The following is a 26,261-nucleotide window of genomic DNA, read 5'->3' on the forward strand; positions in this document are numbered from 1 at the left end:
CCCCAGGACAGAGTGACACCGTCCCTCGGCAGGGCCGAGCCCAAACCCTGCCCAGGTGGGAGCAGAGCCTGCACCCATCCCACGGGTGGCTCAAAAGCACGGGGGGGAGGGGAGGGGGCAGACCCTGCCAAAACCTAGATCCGCTTCGTGCTTTGCCCCGATGGTACCAGCCCAGGTGAGGAGAGACCCCGGCTGTTCCCATGCCAGCCTGAGCCGGGGTGCAAGGGAGCCCGGTGCTGTGGGGATCCCCCCACCCAGCCCCACACTGGCCCCCCAGCCCCCGGGAAGGGCTGCAGCAGGGAAGCACCCAAGCTGGGCCCTCCCCATGGGGGTGCCCTGGACCCAGAGCCCTTTCCCTGCTGGGAAAGGAAGGGGTGCAAGGCCGGGGGGAGGGGGGGGGGCAGAGGCTGCCCCGGGAAAGGGGGAGCCCCTCTGCATCACCCAAGGTGCCAAAGGAGGCAGAAAAGAGTGGGAGCACGTGGAGCAGCAATGGGGACAGCTCTCTGCGCAGGAGAGGGGGATGCTCCTCTTCACAGCATCGCTCCAGCTCAGCTTCGAGCTTTCCATAGGGTTGAATTAGGTTGAAGGTTGTTGAAATCACTCTTTATTGAGCTTCCCATACATCCCAAAGTCCTGAGACATGGGAGTTAGCCCAGCAGATTGATCACCAGCTTTTCCCAAATGAACTTTTGGTGGCCAGAAGCTGGTGACATCCACCAAAACAGGGGGCTTGAGGTGGCAACAGGCCCCTCGCCACTGTCTGCTGGGCCGGGGGGATGGTACAGAGGAAGGGGCTGCGTTAGGGAAGATTCGTGGGGCCTGAGGAACACAAACCAGCTGCCCTTCACTATGGATGCAGAAGGCCGGGGTGCTGCAGCCAGCCCCACGCTGTGGGTGATGGCTGGCAAAGGAGAAACAGGTTTTAGCAGAAGGGGGGGCAGCGTGCAGCCTGGGCTTTGGCCACTGTCCAGCTGCTGCCCTTGACCAGCTGCTCAGCAAGGGAAAAACATGAAAAACATGCACTTTCACCCCAAATATTTTGCAAGCAACAGGAGCAGCACCAGCCCCCAGAGCCATGCGGGGAGGGGAAGCTGTGCCAGTAGCAGATGAAACCACAGCCCCTGTCCCCCACCACTGTGAGTGAGCAGGGTGGCAGCTCAGGAGGAGGGGGATGTTCTTGGGGACAAGGTTTGGACCCTGCACCGCATTTTCATCTGCCAAATTACCACCATGAAGAACAAGGACTCCAAGTTTTGGAGTAACTCAGTGTTGCCACACTCCAGAGTTGGCTGCTCTGAACCAACACGTTCCTGGTACAGGTTCTGGCTTTGGTGCCAGATCGTCACCCACTTCACGCTGGTCTTCACCCACCCGTGCCCTCCGCAGTGGTTCACAGCCCAGGGTTGCAAGGACTGCGCTTGGTGAGGCACAGCCTCAGCACGCTGGGCGCTGGTTCACATGCAACTTCCAACTGGAGCTGCTCATTGTAGGAAGCCCAAACAAACTGGTCCTGGATGCAAGGCTCTGTCTGTACGTAGGTTATCCAAACAGCATACGTTATCTCCAAACAGCAAGCATGCACATCACAGGATATTGGGTTTTTTACAAAACTGTAACTAAAGGAACCGTGGAGCCAGCGCTCCCTACACTCCATCTCACCCCCAAAACCTCCCGGCTGTCCACATGCAGCCATCGTGCTTCAAATCCAACTCTGAGCGTGTGTGGGAGAACTCACACTACCCCGAACACCTCCTTCAGAGCGACAGGCCCTGCTCCCACCACGCAGCCCTTACTGCAGCTGCCCTTGTAGCCAGAGAAAATTAAAACCGATTTAATACTCTGTATGATGCACAAGGCCCACATCTGGTCGTGTCTGAACGGGGACTGGGATTTTAACCTTATGCTCAGATGCCAGTATCGGGTCTTCAGCTCAGGTCTCTGATGCAACACTGTGAATATCAGGCAGCTCTTGATAAATTCAGGCAGCACAAAATGCCTTTTGATCTAGCGGAATGGCTTGTGACAGACAGGTCTACAAGGAAACTGAAGTTACAAGTTATTTAAAACAACAAAGTAAGCACTTTATTTCCATTAAGCATGTTGTTTTAGTATCACAATGGAATGATGAGAAAAACGTTTAAAAAAACCCAAAAAGTCTCTAATCCCCACGAACAGCAGGGAGGTTTTCAAGGCAATTTAAAATCAAAGGGAGTGACAGAAGTGCCAGAACAGTCCCAACATCACGAGTCTCCTCCTCCAAGAGCTGGGCAGGGGCAGGAAGGTGGAATGACACGAAGGTACGAATGTCTGAAGTAGTCTTTGGCGCTTCTGCCTCATGTTTGATACGTACATGATCTCTCAAGACAACTCCACAGAAAATCTCCGGACGCAACAAAGTGCTACGTTAGTAGGACAAAACCCCAGCGAGAGGACTTTCCGTACAGCCGAGATGCCCTGCCGTCGGGCGTTAAGACACATCCTGCAGACAGTGCCGACTCCAGCTGGAGGCCTTTGGGTTGGGAGAAGAGGGGAAAAAAAAAAAAGGAAGCGTGGTGCGTGAATCCAAGAAGATGTGCCCATGTGCAAGACACCGCGTCCTGCAGTACTGACAAAACCAGGGAGGAGAGAAAGTGGTGGCAAAACGAAACATGGATCCGTTCCCAACAGTGATCAAAACACGAGTCCAGTGCAGTAACTATAGTTTCACAGTTCCAGGGGGCAAACTGTCATTGCAGAGTCTGTAGTAACGCAGGTCATTCACCAGTCTGTGCACATTCTGGGTAAACGATGGCAGATCCTGGAAAAGATCAAACAACACATTGTACCGCAAACAGACCACCACCACAAGCACCGTCTTACAGCCGGGAACAGAAAGGTTCGAATCCCCTCCATCTCCCACGGGAGAGGAAGCTCTTGATGGACAAGCAGGCTTCAGCAGATAGAAACCACGACCTGCTGCACTGCCATGATGTTCCACAGGGAGGTTACAGACCCCTCATTTGCTCCACACTCATACGAGGAGATCGAAAGAACTGAGAGCCATGGCAGCTACTCTGCTGCTGTCTTCAATGTAACCCTCAAACATCTGGCCAGCAGCTGGAGCGAGATTTTGGCAAGGATCTCTGTGTCCCCCTCTAGAAAGCGTCGGTCTACCCCTATGAAAGCTTCCTCCAGGAAGCATATTCCTTAATTCCCACAGCATTCAGCCATCCGAGAGATGAGATGGCAGTTCTACCTACAGCGAAAATCCTTGGTTAGGCACTGCTGAGTACAGGGTACTGCCTCAAAACACTGCCCTGAGCAGCTCAGGGCTGTCTGCCAGCACCTCCTTGGAGGAAAAAACCCCACTGTGTATCCTGAGAACACTTGCACTTTGCTGCAGCGTTTCCCCTCCTTACCCTGTCCATTTTGAAATTCCTTCCCAGCACGTTTTTCTGGTTCGAGTCTACACCATCACAACTGGCCAGGAACTCGGGGAGAAAGGCTGAGTAGAAGCCATCGAAGTCCACCGAGGCCATATTGTAGGTGGCAATGCCGATCTCCTCCTGCAACAGGTCATGCGACTTGTGGACAAGCACCTGAAGTAGGACATTCACAAACTGGAACAGCATGGTTGTCCGGAAGATCTTCTGCAGAGTGAGAGAACACCACAGTTGTTTTAAACATTGGCATTTAAGCAAACGGCATCAAGCCTCATTCAAAGTCCAGCCGGTGTTAGCCCTGCACAGCGCTCCCGAAAGCCAGGGAATCTGGCTAGCTGCCTGAAAGTCTGCAACAGGCAGCTGCTAACATGACGGGCTGTCCTTCAGCTGTGACCACGGATGCGAACCTGAAACCTCGGCTTTCCCAGACTAACCAGAAGGGCAAGACCCTGGATTCCAGCTCTAATCCTTTGTGACAGCAGCTAACGGGTCCAAATTAGAGGGTCTATGAGGGTGGGTCGGTCCTACGTGACAGCAATGGGGACAGCCACCTGGCAGTGACTGACTGAACACCAGATAGCCTGCTGCTGACCCAGATGAGAACGATGGAGGGACTGCCACTCTCCCACTGACAACGATCCCAGTTTCTACTTCCTCAGACAAATCACATCGTCACTGTGTGCTTTCTTTGCTGTCCCTCGTTGTCACAGGGGGGAGCACATCGAAGCTTTGCTTTGACTGACTAGAGCTGGGATCCCTCCTCTATCTGCTGCGGCTCCCACAGTAGGGAGGTGGTAATGCCGCTCTGATCAGCAACGTATCCATCGGGATCACAGCAACCAACGAAGGCTGTGGTATAAAAGCCCCCAAGTCCTGACCTTCAGTTTCTGAGTGGTTTAAAACAAGTCTCAGAATGGCAACCACGTACCACAATGCACAGAGCGTGCACTGCTCAACTAGGACCCACCTTGTGATACAGCTTCTGCTTGGTGTTCAGTGTCTCCAAGTAGAAGAGATTCTGCTTGAACAGGTGAATATCAGGCTGCAGGAAGGACTGGCCAAATGCCTACAAAGCAGAAGTGAAGGAAGGAATGATTCTGATCACAGAACCCCAGACTGGTGGGGGCTGGCAGGGACCTCTGGAGATCATCTAGTCCAAGCCCCTGCCAGAGCAGGATCACCCAGAGCAGGTTGCACAGGATGGTGCCCAGGCGGGTTTGGAATCTCTCCAGAGAAGGAGACTCCACAACCTCTCTGGGCAGCCTGTCCCAGTGCTCGGTCACCCTCAGAGGGAAGAAGTCTTTCCTCATGTTCAGATGCAAGTTCCTCTGTTCCAGTTTGTGCCCGTTGCCCCTTGTCCTGTCACTGGGCACCACTGAGAAGGGTCTGGCCCCTTCCTCTAGACACCCACCCTTTAGATATTGATAAGTGTTGATCAGATCCCCTCTCAGTCTTCTCTTCTCCAGGCCAACCAGCCCCAGCTCTCTCAGCCTTTCCTCATACCAGAGATGCTCCAGTCCCCACATCATCCTCGCAGCCCTCCGCTGGACTCTCCCCAGTAGTTCCCTGTCTGTCTTGAACTGGGGAGCCCAGAACTGGGCACAGCACTCCAGATGTGCCCCTCACCAGGGCAGAGCAGAGGGGGAGGAGAACCTCCCTTGACCTGCTGGCCACATTCTTCTCAATATCCCCCAAGTACCACTGGCCTTCTTGGCCATGAGGGCACACTGCTGGTCATGGAGAGCTTGTTGTCCACCAGGATTCCCAGGTCCTTCTCCACAGTGCTGCTTCCCAGCAGATCAACCCCCAACCTGTACTGGTGTCTGGGGTTGTTCTTCCCCAGGTGCAGGACCCTACACTTGCCCTTGTTGAATTTCATTTGATTCCTCTCCACCCAACTCTCTATTCTGTCCAGGTCTTGCTGAATGGCAGCGCAGTCTTCTGGTGTGTCAGCTGCTCCTCCCAGTTTGGTATCATAAGCAAACTTGCTGACGGTACACTCTGTCCCCTCGTCCAGTTCACTGATGAAGACAACCGGACCAGGCACTGACCCTTGGGGCACACCACTGGCTATAGGCCTCCAACTAGACTCTGCGCCACTTATCCCAACCCTCTGGGCTCTGCCGTTCAGCCAGCTCTCAATCCACCTCACTGTCCACTCATCCAACCCACGCTTCCTAAGCTTGCTAACGAGTATGTCAGGAGAGACGGTGTCAAAAGCCTTGCTGAAGTCAAGGTAGACAACATCCGCTGCTCTCCCATCATCCACCCAGTCATGCCATCACAGAAGGCTATCGGACTGGTCAGGCACAACTTCCCCTTGGTGAGTCCATGTTGACTGCTCACGATAACCTTTTCCTCCACATGCTTATTGATGATTCCCAGAACGAGCTGTTCATATTAAAAAGAGTATCAGACCTGCCACAAGTAGCATATGCTCCTTTGCAGAAAAGGTTCTGGACAACCGCGGGAGTTACCTGCATAATGGCACTGAATTGTGCTTCATTCTCCATCTGTTCTTCCGCTACTCCTCTTTGGACACTAGCCAACACATTAGATTTGAAGAAGTACCGCCAATTATGGTGGAGGACCCGGAAAAGCAGCTCGAACAGCTCTGCTTTCACATCAGGAGATGAGCGCTAGGAGGAGAGGAGGACAAACAACTCAAAAGCTGGCTCCTGTGCCGGAATCCCACCCATCCCCTGGATCCCACTCCAGCAGCACCCTGTCAGGTGGCCACCCAAGGCAGTGCTTGGAGCCAAGGTACCAGAGCATCAAAGTATTTCCTTCTAACGAAGGCACCAAACTCAGCAGCTGTTGGATCATGCTAAGAACACATCATCAAGTTTTGAATTTTACCTCCTGCTTTGGAGCACATCTGTCATTTTAGCCTCTCTTGACAATTCCTGACAAAATCCTCCACCCACGCTGCTTCCAATTCCCACTGCCTAGTCACCTAGTTTTCCCTGCGCAGGGACTGACATTTACAGCTCTTGGAAAACAAAAAAGCTTCCCTGCTCCCACACCCCCAGCAATTCCTTCCCTTCCCGTCTCCCCCTTCCCTCACCTCGTGTGAGAACAGTCCTACCTCTGCAATGATGGGGTAGACCTGATCCATGCACAGTGAGATGACACTGGGTAGAAAAGGCTTGAATACTTGGCCTGGCTCTTGTACCACCACTTGCAGTATTTTCAGAAACTTCTCCACCACCCGACAGCCAGTGCTGCCCTCGTGGAGGATGCTCTCTGCCAACTGCTCTCTAGGAGAGAAAACAAAGTGATTGCATAGGAACACTCCCAGAGATCTACATGTTTAAAGGAAAGCAAGCAGTGCCTCTAAACTTGCTCAACTAATACAGACCAAGTGCATTAAGCCACAGACTGAGACTTGATAGACCCCTCTCCCCAACAAAAGCTTGAGTGGCAGTTGGGGCACCCTCAGATCATGGGTAGGAGCCAAGAGACAACACGAGAGTCCGCTTCAACGTCACACGCTTCCAGAAAGTGCGTTGGAGAGCTGAAATTGTGCAATGGCATGTATGATTGATGTGCATGGGCTGGGTCACTTTAGATTTGGAAGTGTTTTCCTTAAATTTAGTCCTCCGACACGATGAAAATCTGGACACAAAGGGGTTGGAAACACTACACGCTTTAGGGGCAGGGACCTGTTGTGTGAGGAGCTTACTAGGATAAATCATCCCAAGGGATAAGAAAGAAGTGACTGACATGGGACAATACCTGGTGAACATGTTTAGGAAGGTCTGTATGATCTGCTCTGTGAAAGGCACTCCCATCTGCACCCTCAGTCCTTGAAACAGAGTGAGGAAGAAGCTCAGCATCTCATCCGTCACATCTAAGGTAAGAACAGGACAGCAAGAAGAACATGTTAAGGTAACATTCGAGTGTACCAATAAGTCTTTTATGTGAGATTTGCTCCCCCTGTACAGGGAACCCCATTTACTCTTGGAAATTTAGCAGCAGGGTTGTCACTATAAACTGAAACCAGCAGCCAGTACTACAGGACTTAAAGACTGTTCATCCATTTCTGAAAATCGCCAGGGATGACAAGTACAGCCAGCAGCAAACAACTCAGAACAAACACGCTATTATCAGCAAGGCCCTTAGTCTGGTCTGAGAGTTGCTCACTGCTCATGCAGGGTTAACAGGAAATACAAGGAAATCCAAAACAGCTACCCAGAGAGGCTAGGAGACAGAACCCAGCTTCCTTTTTTTTTTTTTTGGCAGGAACTGAAGAGACCCTTCTGACTTCAGAAGTAATTTTCAGCACATGGTTGTGCAGTTAGCCCATCAGCACCGCAGCTAATTCTTCATCAGTCCCAACACATTTTATTGAATAACAACAGTAAGCTGAAGCTGCTCAAGCCCTCCTTCATACAGCCTTTTCCAGCCAAGAAACAGCAATTGCATGAGGCTGCTATAGCCTGTTCTGAAAACAATGGTTCACTGGAGTCACAGCATCAGCTTGCTGTCTTGGATCTTCTCTGCATTTCAACTTTGCTTTGTCTCCCCCACACCTGCTTCACTGAGAAAAATCCCACCTAGCTCCAAAAGTTTTCCTGGAACAACTTGCTCATCACAAGAGAAACTGCTGTAGTCCTGGGCATTCGAGCTACCCTGATGTGACACAGAAGGTAAGTCGCTGGCCACAAGATTGCCAAGCAACAGTCCTGGTTACATCTCAGGAGCCTTTCCTTTACAGGAGAAAACCACCTCACATCATTTGACCTAATCTGATGAGATCTACTCTTCTTTGTCTTCAAGATTCTGGAGTGAATGTAAACGGCAAACATAGCCAGACAGGGTATTTTAAAGCTCTTTTTTGTGTGCTCAGGATCAGCTCCATTCTCATTTCACTGCTGAACACAAGGCATCTCCATCTCCTGGAAGCGTGACAAACCTTCATGCCTGTACCCTAGACGGCAGAGATGATCTCCCTTTCCTGTTCTGATTCAGCCCAGCCCACCCAGAAGTACAGACTCACATCGCACTTCGCAAGCCCACGCACTTCACATGAACACCGTGATTCTATGCTGATGGACTTTAGATGTTATCAGTAGGTCATAAAGTTACTCACAGCATTAAAGCCTGTCCTATGGTTATACCTGACTGATGAATGAAAGCTGGGAAGAGGGCTAGTGAGACCTGCACGGATTCTTGCAGCGACTGATAACAGATCTGTCGAGACTTGGTGGATTCTCCAGAGATACTTTCTACAATATCTTCTAAAACGCCGAGCGTCTGATGGATGATCACTTTGGCTGCAAAATAAGAGAGGTGATTCTTCCTGCATGTGTCAAAACTACTCAGAAGCAAGATATCAAGAGAAGTCAAGTTCACACACAGAGTAACTAAAACAACCTACAAGGCAGCATTACATCAAACATTTGGAGTAAGAGTTCCCAAGTTTGTGTTTTAAACATTTAAACAGGTTCAATTAGGTTGCTGTTGCTACTTGCTTTCTTAAATTATACAGGTTTGCTGCCCTACAGATGCATGCACTGCTCACCTACTAAGGTGCAGAGACTGAGGGGAGCTGTGAACAACATTATCTGCAACACCCTAATGCTAAAGAACCACTAGCCAAGGAAAGAGCAGCACATTACGGCAGCAAAATATACTGCAGATTTCTATTTCTGAAAGTAACAGCTGGAGTGATGCACACCCACTGTCTAAGCTAACCCAAACGTTGGGAGAACTTCACTGGCTCAGTTCCACCCATGTGAGCAGTCTGCTGATATTCTTCTTGTAAGGAGCAAACCACCCTCTCCCATGCTCCCTCCCAGCACCCAGTTGATCAGCATGTCAGGTTTGCCAGAAGCTGTGACACTGTATACTTCTAAACAATTCTTAAAGTGATTCTCAAAAAAACCCCAAACAACTAAAAACCCAAAGCAATCCCAAAACACGTACAGAAACTTCCAAAGCTCCCTGGACCCCATCAGTTCAGGGCTCTCCTCCTACATGTGTACACCTTCTACAGTACTTCCCAAATCTGAAAGAAATTCTTGTTTTCCCCTTAAGTTTTTATAACAATAATCCTCATTAACACTGCCTCCAGTCAGTGATTCCAATATTGTAGCGTGGTAGTCCCAGCATTAGGCTGTTAAGTATTCCTGATGCAATCAGTGCTATTCAAATTTTATAGAATCCCAGACTGGTTTGGATTGGAAGGGACCTCACAGCCCATCCAGTGCCACCCCCTGCCATGGGCAGGGACACCCTCCACTAGCCCAGGTTGCCCAAAGCCCCATCCAACCTGGCCTTGAACACTGCCAGGGAGCCAGGGGCAGCCACAGCTTCTCTGGGCAACCTGTGCCAGGGCCTCACCACCCTCACAGGGAAGGATTTCTGCCTCACATCTCATCTCCATCTCCCCTCCTGCAGCTTCAGGCCATTCCCCTTGGCCTGTCACTCCCTGCCCTTGTCACCAGCCCCTCTCCAGCTTTCCTGGAGCCCCTTTAGGTACCTCCTTTTACCACAAACTTGATCCCACCTCCCCTGCATGACTGAGGAACACAGTACTTTGATGGAAGAGTTTACAGGCAACCTGGGGTGAGGGTGTCCTTTACACACCCACAGAAAGGTTTTTTTTTTTTTTTTTTTTAAAGAAAAACATAAATTGCTCCTTTCCTGTCCTCCCCATACACTAAATACATTTTTCTCAGCCAACATAATTATTAGAAAACCACCTTAACAGCACCTCCCAAAAGTCTGCATTGCAACTGTCAGAAGACAGCACAGACTTACTGTCCTCCAGCTGTACTTTCCTCTGTGGCACGATAGCGTTGGATTTTAATTGGCGGTATTCTCTTGTGAGGGCAGAGATGAGGCTGGCGTGGTTGGTGGAGCGAACTGCCCACTGCTGTTCGCTCTCCGGAAGATTGGGCCAGGGCAGCAACAATACGTTCGACAGCGCTCTGCACACCAGCACCTGGGCCTGGAAACAACGAGACAAAGTTTTACCCCGTTTGCTATTCACTTTATACCAGAGCACAACCCTGGAGGGACATTTTACGGCTGTGCAAGACATCCAGCAGCGCTCCCTGTTTGAGGAAAGAGTTCAATAGCAGAAGTTGAGCCCAGGTGAAAACTAACAGCTCTGAAAGGGAAGAGAGAAGCAAAGCTTCATCACTTAAGGGTTGGAACCAGCTCCCAGCTATGTCAGCCCGTCCCTGCAACAGTAAGTCTCTGTTCTTTGTAAAACAAAGATGATACCGCTTTCATTACACACTAAGCTTTATGCTTGTACAGCATTTTATGCCTCCATGCCAGCACACAATACAACCATATCCCAACCTCCGCTGCAGCTTTTCAGTACTTCTGTAATATCAATACTAAGTTGGAGTGAGGGATGTGGAACACTAATGTTAAGTTTCACAGAAAACTCCTGTAGGCCAGAATCAACATGCCAGCACTATAAAGACAACACAGAGTCAGGCACTGTGTCAGCAAATAAGAAAGGAGTAAGATCTAAGAATTGCAATTGTGGTTTGTTTTTTTTTTTTTTCCTCCCTTATATTGTTCCTTGAAATAGATTACTGACAAACTATCACTGGGATTCCTGGATATCCACAGTACAGAGGTAACTGCTGCCCCACACTCCTTTTTTCTGTCTGAAGTTATACCTCATACAGCAAGAGCCAAAGCACAGCTTCCCGAGCACCTCATCTACATTCTTCGTGTTTCAGACAAATCACCTTATCAGGAAGCCGCTGAGCGGAGGTGTCCGTGATCCTGTTGAACACCTTCTGCACTGCTGGGATGCTGATCAGGAACACTGGTCGCACCGTGGTGGCCAAAGAGACTAGCAGGTGGCACGCAGACAGCAGCAGCTTCTCCTGCACCTGGAACAGAGGAGGCATGGGTCAGGCTGCCCAGCAACACCACCGCACAGAACCACACACTGCAACACCAGTGTCAGGCAGCACAGCAAGCTGCCGCTACCAGGTTTTTGCAAACAAGACAGCTTACAGTATTTATTTGCCAATCAGAGCACAGGTCAGTTCCCTTAATACTGTGGAAGAGAGAAACTTCCCCACTTTCAAGCCATTAGACTGAGTTTACACACCTTTAAGTTGCTTACTCTCATATCACCTTGCCCTACAGTGCTATTATTTAGAACTGCTCTTGGTCTCACCTTACACAAGACGTGCTGTGGCTCTGGAAGACAGAGATCCAGCTCCCACAGACTGGTTCACATCAGGAGCCACAGTGGGACCCAGAGCAGACTGTTAAACACCCCAACACAACAGCAGTCTCCTGCTGTTGGTGGAAGCCCAGCCTCAGCCCCCAGCCCAGCACGGACGAAGGTACCTTAGAGCTGATGAGGGGCGTGATTGCCTCCAGAGCGGTGGAGACGAGAGAGATGAACTGCTCTGGGTTCTGCCGGTGAACTTCGCTGTAGAACTGTGCGAGCCAGTGCGCGTAGGCTTGCAGAGCTGCCAGGGACTGAGCGTGGCTGCGGAGGAGCAGAGCAAGAGTAAGATATATACAGGACAATAGGTACACGAGCAGGATAGCTGCAGAAGGGCACAAGTCCCGAGCACGGTGGGTAGTTTCAACAGCACACTATGAAAGACATTACAGAAGATAGTTTTAAAGTTGTACTACACTAGCTTGGGAGGACTGTTGTGCCAGCGAGCATTAGTTAAAGACTAATGGCATCCTTAGTTCTTTTCAGAACTCTTTGACATCATATTTAAGCACCTGAAGAGGTCTGGGATCTCTGTTTAGACTTGAAGTTTTGGGCTGTTATTAAAGCTCTGCATAGCAGCATTCTGATTCTGCAGACTTCTCAGCTCTCTGCAGAAACAGGCAGAAAAATGGAAAGTAGTCCCAAATTCACACAGTTGGAAAGACTGCAGAATGGCAAGTGCCACAACAATCACTTCTAGTATTCCCTAGTCTTACAGCACAAGATCCATTTCACATGCTCACCTGATTACAGGCAAGGAGGGACAGCAGGCAATTACCTTATAGAAATCTTTTGGCACCTAGTCACACACAATTACAAGGATGCTACGTAACCAATCCCTATCTGCAGATTTTATTGAAAAAAGTAGTCTGTGAACACTCATATTTCCTCCAAAAATAAAGTTTCTCCCACATGCACGTCCCCACCATAGCGACTGCGTTTAAATTCTGTCGTCTACAGCAGGCAATTCCCAGTCTGCATCAATCACCTCCTGAACACCTCTGTTTCTGTCAGCAAGTCCCGTGCCTTTATGCACAGTGGGGAAAAATAAGGAAGTCCGTAAAAAAATAAATCTTACCTTTAACAGCAGGTTGAAGGGTTGGGTTTTTTAATCAACACTTTGCCTTAGCATCTTGTGTTCACCCTTCGTGTATTTATTGCCTAACCTCTATCCCACTCTTCCACTGACTGAGAACAGGTAAACTCCTTGTTATTATGTTAGCTGCATGGCCTAAAACCTTTTTCTTTGTCCTGGACCCTGTACGTTCAAGGCATATTTAAAGGTGGGCTGTAACTGGACTCATCTATTAAGCAACAGTATTAATTCAAAGGTATAAACTGATAAGGTCAATCTTTTAGTCAGCCTACCAGTTGATTACAATGTAATTACAATTTTGGCACAGCTCTCTATCAAGGATATTTTTGGGTCAGGATATTTCTTTGGGATCGCCCAGGCGGACACCCCCCGAAATGTTTGGCAGTGTACCTTTGCTAGGCTAGCATTAGAAAATGGATCACAAGTTTCTTCAGGGACATGGGACACAGAAAAGGATGAAAACGCCTCACTAACATATCATGGAAAAGTCCTGCATTAAGAACACTTCCAGTCTCTAAAAGGTTGTCACAGAGCGGTGTTCTATTACTATCAGCATGAAGATTTCACATTTAATGTCAACTTCTGGATCGAAGGCACTCATTTGTTTCAGAAATGGCTTGCCTAGCTGGAAGGCATACCTTTGTCTTGGAAGCCAAGGACTCAAAACCCTGTACTAGGAAAAACATCTTTTCCCTGAGCCATAGATCTGACTTCGGTAGCAAAAAATCCATAACCTAGAACTACACGCTGATAGCGCATCCATTCCTTAAAATACCACTACTGTAATGCTTATTTTACCATTTAATTACACCGCAAAAGAACTAAGCTTTTTCAGGCATTAGGACAGGGCAGAGTAACAGTTTGCTTTTACAGCTAATACAACTAGCATTTTTGCTTGTCATCACAATTTTATTTTTCTTTAATACCCTCAGTACATGGAAACTGAGGAAATTGAGGAAACAGTGGTCCAAAATGCTGGCAGCAGCCTTAACCTTCAACAGTTAAAAGAAAGTGCTCTCCTGGTTAGCCAGCAATCACTGGAGAGATGTGCTTTTCAGAACATTTGCCAAGTGGTTAGAGCACCAGATCTAGGAGATCGGATGCTTCCACCTCCCCACGCAGGTACGAAATCCCGATACAGCCATTTGCAGGGTTATCTCATACTCACACATCGATAAGGTCAGGTTTCAATACAGACGGTACTGCAGTTTCGATGTTGTACAGTTTAATCTGGGATCCGTATAATGTTACTTTTACCAACCTGGAAATGAATACGTATATGGTAATGTAAAGGGACCGTATGATGGATATACACACGTACAAATCCACTTAACATCTTATCTGAATACAGCTCTTGGCGAGTCTGTGTCAATATTTTGCTAATATGTAGACAAGATTTAGAGCATTTAGTTGAAAATAATTTAGAGCTTATTTTATTGGTTCTGATAAGATGGAACAAGTACCATGTTTCTGCATGGAAATGAAAAAACATAACCAAGGCAGCTGTGCAAAGCCCTGAAATTGCAACTATGTGCTAATTAAGTTTCTTGGAGGTGAAGAATCAAATGACATCTGCCCTTCAGTTTTCACAGAGCTTTTCATTTAAGAAAAGAGATTTTGGTGATTTATCTTTGAGAGCTACAACTCTGAAGTAATCAGACTCTACATCCCACTTCATTGCATCACAAACACAGATGCTGGAAAACAAGTACCTCAATCTTTTCAAGTGACTGATTTTATTTAATCCCTCCTATTAGTTATTTGTTTAGTTAAGGATTTAGAAAGCCATCTGTGAAACTTAGCACTGATGAATGTAACAATTAAGATTCTCTGTATCTCAATTCAATCCTAACGAGGAGAGGCAGAGAGAAACCTCGGTTTTCACGCTCACTGCAGTGGTGACAATTGCTCCTCGAGCTGGTGAAGGGACAGCAAGTCCCCCTCCCACACCTACCTCTCCACCACTGTAAGAGCATCATTGAACCTGGCAGCAAACACATCCCCAATGAAGTATTCTGCTAAACGACCAACGGCCTGCAGCAAGGAGCTCAGGTCCCTCAAGGAGCAGTGCAAACGCCGGCAGTCATTCTCTGCAGTGATGTTCAGCCTGTGACCTGAAATGACATTATGGTTCATTAGTAACGAAGCCAAAAGACCTAAGTGTAAATAACTACTTGTGCTAATAACCACTAAGAGCCTAGCAGTCTGAAAACACATACTTTAAAAACCTCGTGCAAGGAAAAAAACATAGACTTGTGACTAATAAATACAGCTCTTCCGGATGGGAAAATTAATTACATAGCTACAGGAAATGCAAAGTTTATTCTAATTACATTACAAGCATTCTTCTTAAATTAGCTCGGCAGTGGGTCACAGTTCAAATCAGAGCACTGTCCAAGTGACCAAAATACTCAAACTGAGTTAAGACAAGTTCAACTGCTTCAACTGCCACGCTTCAAATTCCTCTTAAAAGGCTGAAACAAGTGTTAACCACCTATTTCAGCCTTTTACACATTGATTTTCTTCTTAATAGGAATACCTGTATAAACAGGAGCCTTTTTGGTTACCCACTGACATCAAAAAGCAATCCCAGATCGCAGAGAGGGTCATTACTCACACTCCCTCTGCTGGCTACAGTGCAAGAAACATTCCAGCAGCGTATTTGAAAGAAGAACGTATTGGCTGCTGATGTGAAGCCTGATTATTTACTTTCATATTTCTCAGACACAAGAAAAAAAACGATAACTAGATTTGCCAGTCTTATTACCTATGCAGTTGTCCTACCACTCAGCTGCGTATACCTGGTCTCCAAACATTCCAGACCTTTTACTAAAAAAGCAAATATGTTCTGCAACATCACATTTCAAAGAAAATCTGTTTTTCTTTTCACTGCCTGTGTTTAATCTTGGATTAAGTTTTCAGCAACAAGCATGGCACTTTACACCAGTTCTGAACCCCAGCTGCATCTGATCCATCAGCTAAACAGCCAGCCCACACAACAGCTTCTAATACAGATTGTTGCTCCAGCACTAAAAACCTACACAGTGCTTATCCTAGGTCTGAAATGATCCCAATAGTGGAAATATTTTTCTCCTGAACTGTCTATATGACAATTGCCGTTCTGCCATATATAACAGTGTTGAAGATGTAACAGATCCCTTGAGTGGTCATACCAGAAAACTTTATATTTTAAGTTACCCTAGCTACAATCTTCTCTCATAACAGACCTCACTGCTACTACTTTCCTCATTTCTCAGGAAGGAGCAACAAAGCTATGCTCATGCTTTTTATTCAGGTGAGAGCACTGGTATCTTTGTAAACTATTTTATGTGTGAAAGCTCCTGAAATGCCAGCTAGATAAGTCTTCAGAAACTACTACTACTACATCCTGAATGCTTCATCTTCTCATTGACTCACAATGCTTTTGATTCAAGCCTAAATAAAAATGCTCCTACGGTTGACAACTTCACACCAAAGCAAACAGGAGCGCAACCTTTAAGTAAGTTTTAGCGGGAGGAAAAAAGTTAACCATTATCCCTCCATGTTACTGTAGTATTTGATGCTGCACACTTGTTCTTAACACATATGGTATCTTCATTTCAAGTACCAGAACAAGGAAAGCACCATATCATTAAATAAATTACATTATTAGATTTTTGTCTGCTCTTGGAGTTTGGCTACTGAGCTATTAGGCACCATACATGTGTTCAGATCCTCAACAGAACATGAGAAAAGTAACACCAAAGCAGGCCTGAAGTGGTTTTGCAATCAGCTGTTCAAAGAGCGAGGAGCGCAGTGCTGGACCTTGGTTATTACCTGTCCCTGAAGTGACCACGAACTGCTGGAGTCCCAGATACACTTCCAAATTATCCTGCAGAACCGGAAACTAGAAGAGACAAGAAATGAGTGTGATTTGGGGGCTTGGCAGACAGTTAACACCCAACTACTCCCAATTACTCTGTTAAGAGCACAGTTTTCTTATTTCTCTCTGATGCCTTCAAAAAGACATTTGGAGAAAAGGCAAGTCGCTAGGTTCTGGGCTGATCCTGCAGCGCCACAGCTTCTCACACTTGGATAGCTGTCATGAAAACAGAGATCACCAGCCTGAAGGCATTTCTCTGTGGAAAGCTCTCCTCTCCCCACAAACACCAGCAATGAGCCTAACAAGATAGCAGTCTGACAAATCTAAGCGACGGCACAGCATGCCACCAGTGTGAATACAAAGATGGATATACAACCCAGATCGAACAGAGCAGGGGAAAGGGAGAGCCTGGAGCAAAGGAAGCTCACCCTTAAGTATCAGCTTCTCAAAATGCAGCTATCAAAATATTATTCAACCAAAGAAGTTGCATTCAGTGCCTCTGTAACAGTACAGAAGCTGCCGGCTGCATCGGGAACAGCTGAAGCCCCACAGGGAAAACGGCCAAGGGAGCAAACACCGCAGTTGTCGTGCATCCTGGTCTGGGAACAGAGCGTTAGCCCAACTCCATCGATCAGGATCGACAGCAAACGTGCCCATCTTGGTGATGTTTCAGCTAAGGGATTACACTACCACAGGGGAGTATGTTACAAAGTGTGACCAGAACGCCTTCGAAACAGCATTTGGCCAGCCAAGGTACTTCGGTGGTATCTATTAGGGGGTTACTTGCCTTGTGCCTTAATGCATTTCTATACCTACAGGACAAAATTGCACGCTGACTTTTTCCTTGCAAATATCCCACATGAAAGAATATTTTCCAACCCTTTCAGTCTGGCATAGTTCTATTTAATTTCTATGGGCAAAGCCACCACATTTGAAGTGGCTAGTTTTATGAAAGTTCCCTCATCCATCAGCACAGGGAACTGCAGCCTCTCATTTTTCCAGCATGGGACAGAGTCGTGGCAGCTGCTGTACATCGTTCTCATTATTTTCTACCGATAGACAAGCCGCTGCGTTCAACAGCGCTGCAGGCTGCTGTGAAAAGCATGTGAAACTGCTTGAGCATCTCCCCGATTATCCAGTGTACAAAACCAAACTAACACAGGGCTCAAGGAAAGCACCCGCTATTAAGTTTCTAACAGGCTGTTCCTAATTAACAGTTGAGCACCTTTGTATAACTGCAGGAGGAGACCTATTCAAAAAACAACAGATAGCCTTCCTCACATTAATGTGTTGCTTTGAGGAAGCCACATGCTCTTCACCATATGACCCATATGCTGCTCCATCCGTCTGCCTCTTGTGACTCGTGCCGTGCCACCACACTGCAGAGGAACTTCTGCCTTTGTAGGACGACTGTTTTGCTCACTACCTCAAAGTTTCTAGTAACATGCTTCTAGCGTTTAGCTCAGCCATAATGTTTCTTAAATAAAAATATCAAAAGGAAGACCCGGGGAACTACAGGCCAGTCAGTCTCACCTCTGTGCCTGGCAAGATCACGGAGCAGATCATAAGGACGTGACTGGTGACAGCCAATGTGGCTTCACTAAGGGCAAATTGTCCCTGACAAATTTGGTGGCCTTCTATGACAAAGTTACAGCGATGGTGTGTAGGGAAGAGTGACTGGCATCATCTACTTGGACTCGTGAAAAGCATTTGACGCTGTCCTGCACAACAACCTTGTCTCTTCATTGGAGAGACACGGATTTGATGGATGGACCACTCAGTGGATAAGGAATTGGCTCAAAGAGTTGTGGTCAACGTCTCAATGTCCAAGTGCAGACCAGTGACGAGTGGTGTTCCTCAGGGTTCGGTACTGGGACCAGCAGTATTTAACATCTTTGTCGGCGACATGGACAGTGATATAGAGTGCACCCTCAGCAAGTTTGCCGACAACACCAAGCTGTGTGGTGTGGTCAACACGCTGGAGGGAAGGGACGCCATCCAGAGGGACCTGGACAGGCTGGAGAGGTGGGTCCATGTGAACCACATGAAGTTCAACAAGGCCAAATGCAAGGTCCTGCGCATGGGTCAGGGCAATCCCAAGCACAACTCCAGGCTGGGCAGAGAATGGATGGAGAGCAGTCCCAACGAGAAGGACTTGGGGGTGTTGGGGGACGAGAAGCTCGACATGACCCGGCAATGTGCGCTGGCAGCCCAGAAAGCCAACCGTGTCCTGGGCTGCGTGTCCAGCAGCATCACCAGCAGGTCGAGGGAGGGGATTCTGCTCCTCTACTCTGCTCTGGTGAGACCCCCCTGCAGTGCTGCATCCAGCTTGGGGGTCCCCAGCACAAGAAGGACATGGAGCTGTTGGAGAGAGTCCAGAGGAGGCCATGGAGGTCATCCAAGGGCTGGAGCACCTCTGCTATGGAGACAGGCTGAGAGAGTTGGGCTTGTTCAGCCTGGAGAAGAGAAGGCTCCGGGGAGACCTTAGAGCCCCTTCCAGTCCCTGCAGGGACTCCAGGAAAGCTGGAGAGGGGCTGGTGACAAGGGCAGGGAGTGACAGGCCAAGGGGAATGGCCTAAAGCTGGAGGAAGGGAGATGGAGATGAGACGTGAGGCAGAAATCCTTCCCTGTGAGAGTGCTGAGGCCCTGGCACAGGTTGCCCAGAGAGGCTGTGGCTGCCCCTGGCTCCCTGGCAGTGTTCAAGGCCAGGTTGGATGGGGCTTTGGGTAACCTGGGCTAGTGGAGGGTGGAACTGGATGGGCTTTGCGGTCCCTTCCAATCCAAACCAGTCTGTGACGTTCTATGATCAATTAAAAAAAGTTCAGGTCAGGCATCTTCTGCCTCTGCAGCAGCTCAATTTTCTTTGTTTCTTGGGCATGTGGTTCAGAGGTCTAGGTATGCAGTATCTCCAGCAGAATTAATAGACTTGCTTTGAGATCCCACTGCTATGCTTGCTGTTCTCACCCAGCAAAAAGTCACTGACTGCTCTGAATTTGGGACTCTACTGGCTCACAGTCTCCTCTTCCGAAATCATCATAAAGCTACACACCCAGACAACTTTTACACCACCGATTCTAGCAACAGCAGTGGCACTACCTGGAGAGAAGCACTAATCTGTGTTTATCAGATATAATTCCCAACTGTCCGAGGCACTCTTCTCAGCATTTGTATCTAGGCCTTCATTTAAGCAAAGATTTCACTCTCCTCAAAACCCTAATAATGACACTCATCTGCCCAATTCGCAGCGCTGCCTCCTAATATAAAGGCCAGGATAAACAGCAGTGAAGGACTGCTGCCAAACATTTATGCCTTGAGAGATGGGCATTTCTGAAGAGCTCAGTGTCCAGCAAGTAGGACTCAGATGCTCACTGAAGTACCTTCTTTAAAACACACCAAGAAATTTGAGAAAGCCAAAAACCCAAGCTGCTCCCTTCAACTTCTGGTCTCCCCCTTGCCAAGCTTTGCATCCAAAACTGTATCTCCCTACTTGTTTGGCACTGCGGCCTCTATCAAACAGCTTGTAACGAACTCCGGCAGTTGGTGCTCATTTCACATTGAACTTTTGGTCTGGATAACTACTTACTAGTGTGGAGAAAGCATGAGTTGGCAAGAGCTCCATGACTTTTGCAACCACTTCCAAGCTCTGGCGCAAGTACCGCTGCCACTCGGTCTGCTGCTATGGGAAGAAACGCCAAGGTAAGCACAGCACTTCCAGAGGGAAACACATGGGGCTTTGGAGACTAATGTATCTTAAGGTGACAGTGATAGGACTATCTAGCTCCTTCCCACTGCTCAGCTTTTGGAGACACACAGGTACTGATGAGATACCACTCTTACAATTCTCATATGGTGCCAGACACTTGATGGAGAATAATTTTGTCAACCCATGCTTTGGGCGTGCACGCAGGTTTCCCTGGAGAGAGAAGCCACAAGCGTTCACTCCTAAAGCACAGCTGACAAGCATCTGTTACGCAGCACAACCTGCCCTTCCAGCGCTCTAGCCTCATCTCTGTTGGCTGCCTACTCCACTTTTACATTTATCAGTATCGAGATGATGTTTATCAATACCGACTCAGGAGAAATAAGCTTAAATGGAAGCACCAACAATGTATACAGCTTAAAGCTTTTGTCTCAGAGATATTTCAGCATTTAAATTCCAAAGCAACCAGACATGGGCACCTAATGCCTCTAATAGAGTAGAAGTATCTGTATTTTTCCCCCCCATAAGAACCAAGTTAAAAACAAAAGGTCATATTCTTTCAGTGTGACTAAGTACATTTTTGTCAGAAGTATTTCATGCTGCTTTAAACCTCAAACCCCATGCAGAATGGAGTGAAGAAGCAGCTGTCCAGCTTGTACTCCAAGTGGGAAGGACATTCCAGGCTTAGTATCTGGACCTGGTCCTGGTTCAACCCTGCTCCTTACATCATCATCCAGCGTCTCATCATCCAGCTCCTCCAGCTGTGCCTGGTTATACCTGAACTGGATTCGATTCAATACCTCTGTCAGCAACAGAACCAAGGCGTCTTCGTACCTGTGACCATGGAGAAGACAGAGCAAGAGTTCGATCAAACAGTTCTGCAGAAATTGCTGCGCCCACGGCCTTTCTAGCAAAGGAGACATGTAAAACAGATGACAGTTTAGAGCGGGCCACTGCAAAGAGGCTGCAGTGTAACTCTACAGGTTTGTTGAAGAAACACCAAGCAGACCCTAGGATTAAGAATATCATGTCATTTCAGGTCACAAGTTACCTGCAAGGAAAGAGCCTTGGTAATATGCGATACCCCGCTAGCGCTGAAAGGAAAACTGTCAGTAACAGAAGCAGCCCAAGAGTTCAAAACAGGAAAGGTAGGAGTGGCTTGGCAGGAGTAACAGCAGATGTACATGAACAGGAGGCACCAGGAGCCTCTTGTTCTTTAAGCTGCTCCTCAGCAGCCTGGCTGGTGCTCAGCTTTTTGGGCAGTGAACAAGGAAGAGACAAAATGGGGCAGAGTTACTGCTGCCTGCCTCAAGAGGGGGCCTCCCCTGAGGCTATTTGTCCTGCCATCCTCTTTCCCTACACTGTTGGCCAAAGAATTCAAAGCCAGCATTTTCTCTATCTGTACTGTAACACTAAAGGCACATCACTGGAAGGTATCTTTTTCATCTCTCAGAGCTACGAGGCTGGTACAGAGCCAGAAGACCCTCCTTCTCGTTAACCACCTAATGCCAAGTTGCAAAATTAGCACAGAGCCACCTGAGCACGCAATCATTCCTGGTGACAGTGCCAAAGTTTGGTTTGTTTTTTAAAGAAACCCTTCTTTCCCAGAACATTTGGTCTGATGCAAGGACCTTTTCTAGGTGAGATCAAGCTAGAAAACTAGGCATTAACATCCACTAACAGAGATTCAGAGTGTGATGCAATCCAAGTGGCAGACTAATCAGCTGTGTCACTAGCTAAGCAGTGAAAGCTCTTGTGCAAGGCGGCGGAATTACCATCTTTTCCGTAATGTAAGAGATGACATAACTCTGGATTTAGCAATTTATCCAGTAGTAAAAGTTGTAATGTGTACCAAATGCAAAGTTTATAAACCACAGAACAGGAAACTTCATCTGTGCTCCTGCGGTGTAACCACTCCCAGACTGTCAAACTGCAGCATTTACACGTCTGACAGCACGCAGGAAGCTCAAGCAGTTGTCACTAAGGACAGGTAGTTCTGAGAAAACAGCAGCACAAGTTTCCACTACTTCTACACCTTTTTTGTTTTATAGTACAACATGTCTCCTAGAGACAGCTACTGTTTCTTTCAATTTTCTCTACAACAAACTATTTGACATGAAGATAACACTCATTACATGCCCATTAGCCAGATGAAGAGGAGCAGAACACCAAGGCAGAGTTCAACAGCACTGGGCAGAGAGCAGCAAATTAGGAACAAATTATAAGTTCAAATGCAAATACCTACTACTTGAGAAGTTAAAAACCCCACAGTTCCCATGCTGAAAGGAAGAGAGCTGTCTGGTGTAAGCTAGTTCCACGTTTGTTCTTTGTGGTTACAATGCCAGGCTGCCTTTCAACACCCACCACTCGTATTTAGTGTGCTTGAGGGAGAGGAGGTTCCTTCTGCACTTAGTGGAACGAATGATGGCACAAGCCATGGCACTTTTAAGCCTCCAAAACTTGAACTAGACACCAGTATATTCAGCAGATTTCTAAGGGACTTTTATCAAGAGAATGCCAAGAGCCACCTATTGCAGCAGACAGCATCTACGAAGGAAGAGCTGCCAACCACGGTTGCAATTAATACACACCACTAGCATCAGACATGAGCAAGGGGAACTTCTTATTTCCAAACACAGTCTCGTCAATATTTCTCAGAAACGCATCCTCACTTAAACAAGAATTTTAAAATCCTAATTAAATAAAAAATTCCTTATTCATTGTTTACTTGTATGAGCTGTGTGAACACTCACTAAGCAACTTAGTGGTCTCCTCCTCTAATATGTGCTAAAATGTGCTCTAAAATGTCTAACAGTTCTGTTTTAGACTGCAAAGCTTTCTTCCTCTGGCTGCTAGGTTCACACGCAACATAAGCGACACTTTTTTCCCCCCCCTAGTTTGCTCAGTTTGAATCCTTTTGAATGAATATGTGTGAAATACTGAAGTTGATACTTTTTAATAGTCTATTATTCTAGAGATTGAAAAGACTCAACTACACATAAAGTTGGAGTAGACAGTAACTTATTTCTCACAGTCCTTCCATGGTGACCATGAAGTTTCTTTGTAGCTGTCGCATCCAGACAGCTTCCCGGCTGCTTACCTATTGAGGACTGCTTCTTTGTCTGCCAGGCGACTTTTAATTTTGCTAGTCAGATAGTCCAAGAAGAGCGTCCAGATGTCCAAACAAGAAAAGTAACCTTCATGGGTAGGCTGTAATACACCAAAATTCACAATGAATATCATGAGCTATGGCAAGATTGATTTCGCACACTGAAAATACGAATTAGCATGCACTTCAATCCATGGGAAGAACTTATTTATTGAAAAATTTCTAGGAGGTCACTGGAGAGATTTGTAGGTGTCAAAAGGTGAGCAAGAGCTTATGTGCAAGGGTGGGAACCCGGGAATTACAAGGGTGGTCTCAGCATTAACCCATCTCATGGCCTGCTGCATTGGCTTCTAGCATTTTATAAATCTGCTTGCCATTATTCACATGGGGGTAAGTAGGGCTGAGATGCATTGTGACAACTTCTACAGCAAGGGAACGTGTACCAAAAGTCACAGGATTGGTTTTTCTGTTGTTACTAAACCTAAAAGTGACAAGGAAAGCCTCAGATACAGTAAAAGCAGCAGATACAGGAGAAAAAAGCATCCCCAAATACAAAACAAGCAAGCTAGAGAATTTTTTCTAGATAACATTCTCCATTCCAAGCACTGAAAAAAATAAAAGCGGGAGCAAAGTTAAACACCAGACAAGTTGTTCTTGCAAGGTAACTACATGTCTCCAACTAAATCCAAGGGCACATTAAGCCATTTATAAGTCCCCAGCACAACTGGGGAAGTGCCAGTAAGACAAGTTAATTACCTTTTTTTTTTTCCTGGGCTAACTTTAGGTATCAACTTCACTGGGGAAAACAAGCTATCCCTGCTGTACAAGACAACAGAACATAGAGAACAGACGGAGCGAAAAATAACGTTGCAGGGCTGTACCTGATGAAAAGTGTATTTGAACAACAGTGCCAGAAATTCAACCACGGGGAACTGGGAGTACGATTCAATTCGTCGTAGGTGGACACTCACAAAGAGCCGGAGAAAATCCGTAAACTTCTCAATGTAGCTACAATGGAAAGAAGAAAACACGACTGAGAAAAACATGAAGGACGCCACAAGGCAAAGCAATTTCATTGAAATAGTGATAAATTCACTCAAAATCCTTTCATTAAAAAGAAAGTTACAATTAATAGCCAGTAGAACAATTAAAATGTAAAGCCCTGCATCAATTACCTACAGGATGGGCAACCCTTCATTCCATTAATACCTGAAACAGCAGAAAAGACAGTCTAGTCAAAAGCAACTTTAATATTCAGATAAATAAAACTGAGTTCAATCAGGCCTGCAAATAAGCACAATCCCCCCACCCTAGAGAAATAAGTATTTAATAGCAAGGGTCATTTTACTAACATAGATAGGATTAGTGAAACAAACTGTACCACTGAGGAATTCAGCTGGAAGCAAGAAGTTAATGCAGGAATTAGCAATACATGTGTTAAATTTACACGTGGGAGAGCCATGGAGTTGGGAACTGGAAGGGATGGCTTCTTCTGCAGTGCAGATCAACTATCCAAAAGTATCTGAACTGAGCCCAGGCTTTTGTGACTGAATTAAAGATGAATCTTCCTCCAAAGTATGCGACTACTCAATGCTTGGGACCGTACAAAGTCCAAGTCCAAAAAGAAGCCTGCTACCAAAATTTCAGGGAGTCCAACAAGAGCACGACCTTGGCACAAACACTCAAGGTTCTTGTGTACGCGGCTGGGGAAAATTAGACCCCGCAGAGGGGTAAGCTGTTCTTGCAGAATATAAATATGCCCTGCACAATACGAGCTTTCAAGGTTAGAAATAGTTTTCACATCTATCTATGCAGAAAAGAGTTAAAATCTCCATCGGTACGCAGAACCAATGCATTGCAACATCGTACATGAACAGCGAGAGCTCTGCCGATCGAGCGTCAAGGCTGCGTGCAGGGAAGCCCACCCTTCCCATACAGCAAGAGCTCCAAAGTGCAGAGTACTTCAAGTTTTTCTTTTAAGTAAAAAGTTAGGCTTAGCAAAGTCTGACACGCTTGAACAGTCTGCTGTTTACCACGCTGCCTTGCTCTCCCCTTCTGCAAACTCTGTGGTGGGGTTTTTTTGGGGGGGAAACCCGCTCTTTCTAATGAGAACTCACTCAAGACCAGCAGCACTGCCAGTGAACAAGAGCTGCAGCACTGTTGGTTATCATGAGCCTACAAAAACACACAATACATTGAATATGCAAAAAGATTACACTTTATTTTTATCTGACACTCCCTTCTTGACAAGACATCACGAAACATATCTGATCACAGGTCAAATACTTCAAAAGCAAAGCTAGCAAAAAATAAAGAGTCCAGATCCAAACACCACCTTCATTCTTTTCGTTTTTTATTTTCTAAAGAGGTTCTGATCTAAAACCGGTGAAATTCTTACTTGGTCCCTAGCTCCACCAGCCCTAAAGTCCCCTCTTGCTTCTATCCTTACTAGCCATTTCCCGTATTTTGGGATCTTCAAGTTAAAGCCAACATAAATAAAGCAAAACAGAGTTTAAGCTTACTCTGTCTGGACTAGTTTGGCAGTACCATTTGAAAACACACCGACTTGGTAACAGAACAAAAATAACCAGCACCACAAAAGGAAAGGAAAGGACAGACCCAGGGCAGGCAGATTCTGAAAATACCAATCTCCTGAAGGTAGGTTCATCAGTGACGATTTTGTTTAGGACTTTGTTAGCCCAAGTCAAGAAGACACTTTCATGCAATAAGTTCTTTAGTTTTGGATGTAAAAGTAATAGCTATATGTCCTTCAGCGACAAAAGAAAAGTCTTCCATCTTTAAGGCAAAGCCATTTCCATGGAGAGAACAGAGTCAGCTCAGAGAAAGCTCCCGCAGA

The 26,261-nt window shown here is 46.9% G+C and overlaps 1 protein-coding gene across 2 annotated transcripts in view; it reads right to left on the reverse strand.

The window, feature by feature from the left end:
- Positions 1-2,056: 2,056 nt before the first annotated feature.
- Positions 2,057-26,261, reverse strand: part of XPO6 (exportin 6) — a 55,961-nt gene continuing 31,756 nt past the window's right edge. The window contains exons 8-24 of one of the 2 annotated variants that reach the window (XM_075767130.1): positions 24,286-24,412; positions 23,396-23,505; positions 21,021-21,129; positions 20,179-20,268; positions 16,550-16,619; positions 14,688-14,847; positions 13,902-13,994; positions 11,757-11,901; positions 11,141-11,287; positions 10,191-10,380; positions 8,546-8,701; positions 7,161-7,275; positions 6,511-6,682; positions 5,900-6,061; positions 4,390-4,488; positions 3,399-3,629; positions 2,057-2,797 (exon numbers count right to left, since the gene is read on the reverse strand). In XM_075767130.1, coding sequence (XP_075623245.1) covers positions 2,696-2,797; positions 3,399-3,629; positions 4,390-4,488; positions 5,900-6,061; positions 6,511-6,682; positions 7,161-7,275; positions 8,546-8,701; positions 10,191-10,380; positions 11,141-11,287; positions 11,757-11,901; positions 13,902-13,994; positions 14,688-14,847; positions 16,550-16,619; positions 20,179-20,268; positions 21,021-21,129; positions 23,396-23,505; positions 24,286-24,412 — 2,278 coding nt within the window. In that variant the 3' untranslated portion in view covers positions 2,057-2,695. Of the gene's footprint in view, positions 2,798-3,398; positions 3,630-4,389; positions 4,489-5,899; positions 6,062-6,510; positions 6,683-7,160; positions 7,276-8,545; positions 8,702-10,190; positions 10,381-11,140; positions 11,288-11,756; positions 11,902-13,901; positions 13,995-14,687; positions 14,848-16,549; positions 16,620-20,178; positions 20,272-21,020; positions 21,130-23,395; positions 23,506-24,285; positions 24,413-26,261 lie in introns of both variants that reach the window. The other variant, XM_075767129.1, reaches the window with a different exon arrangement.

The sequence above is a fragment of the Balearica regulorum genome, chromosome 15, assembly GCF_011004875.1.
Source record: "Balearica regulorum gibbericeps isolate bBalReg1 chromosome 15, bBalReg1.pri, whole genome shotgun sequence".
NCBI lineage: Eukaryota > Metazoa > Chordata > Aves > Gruiformes > Gruidae > Balearica > Balearica regulorum.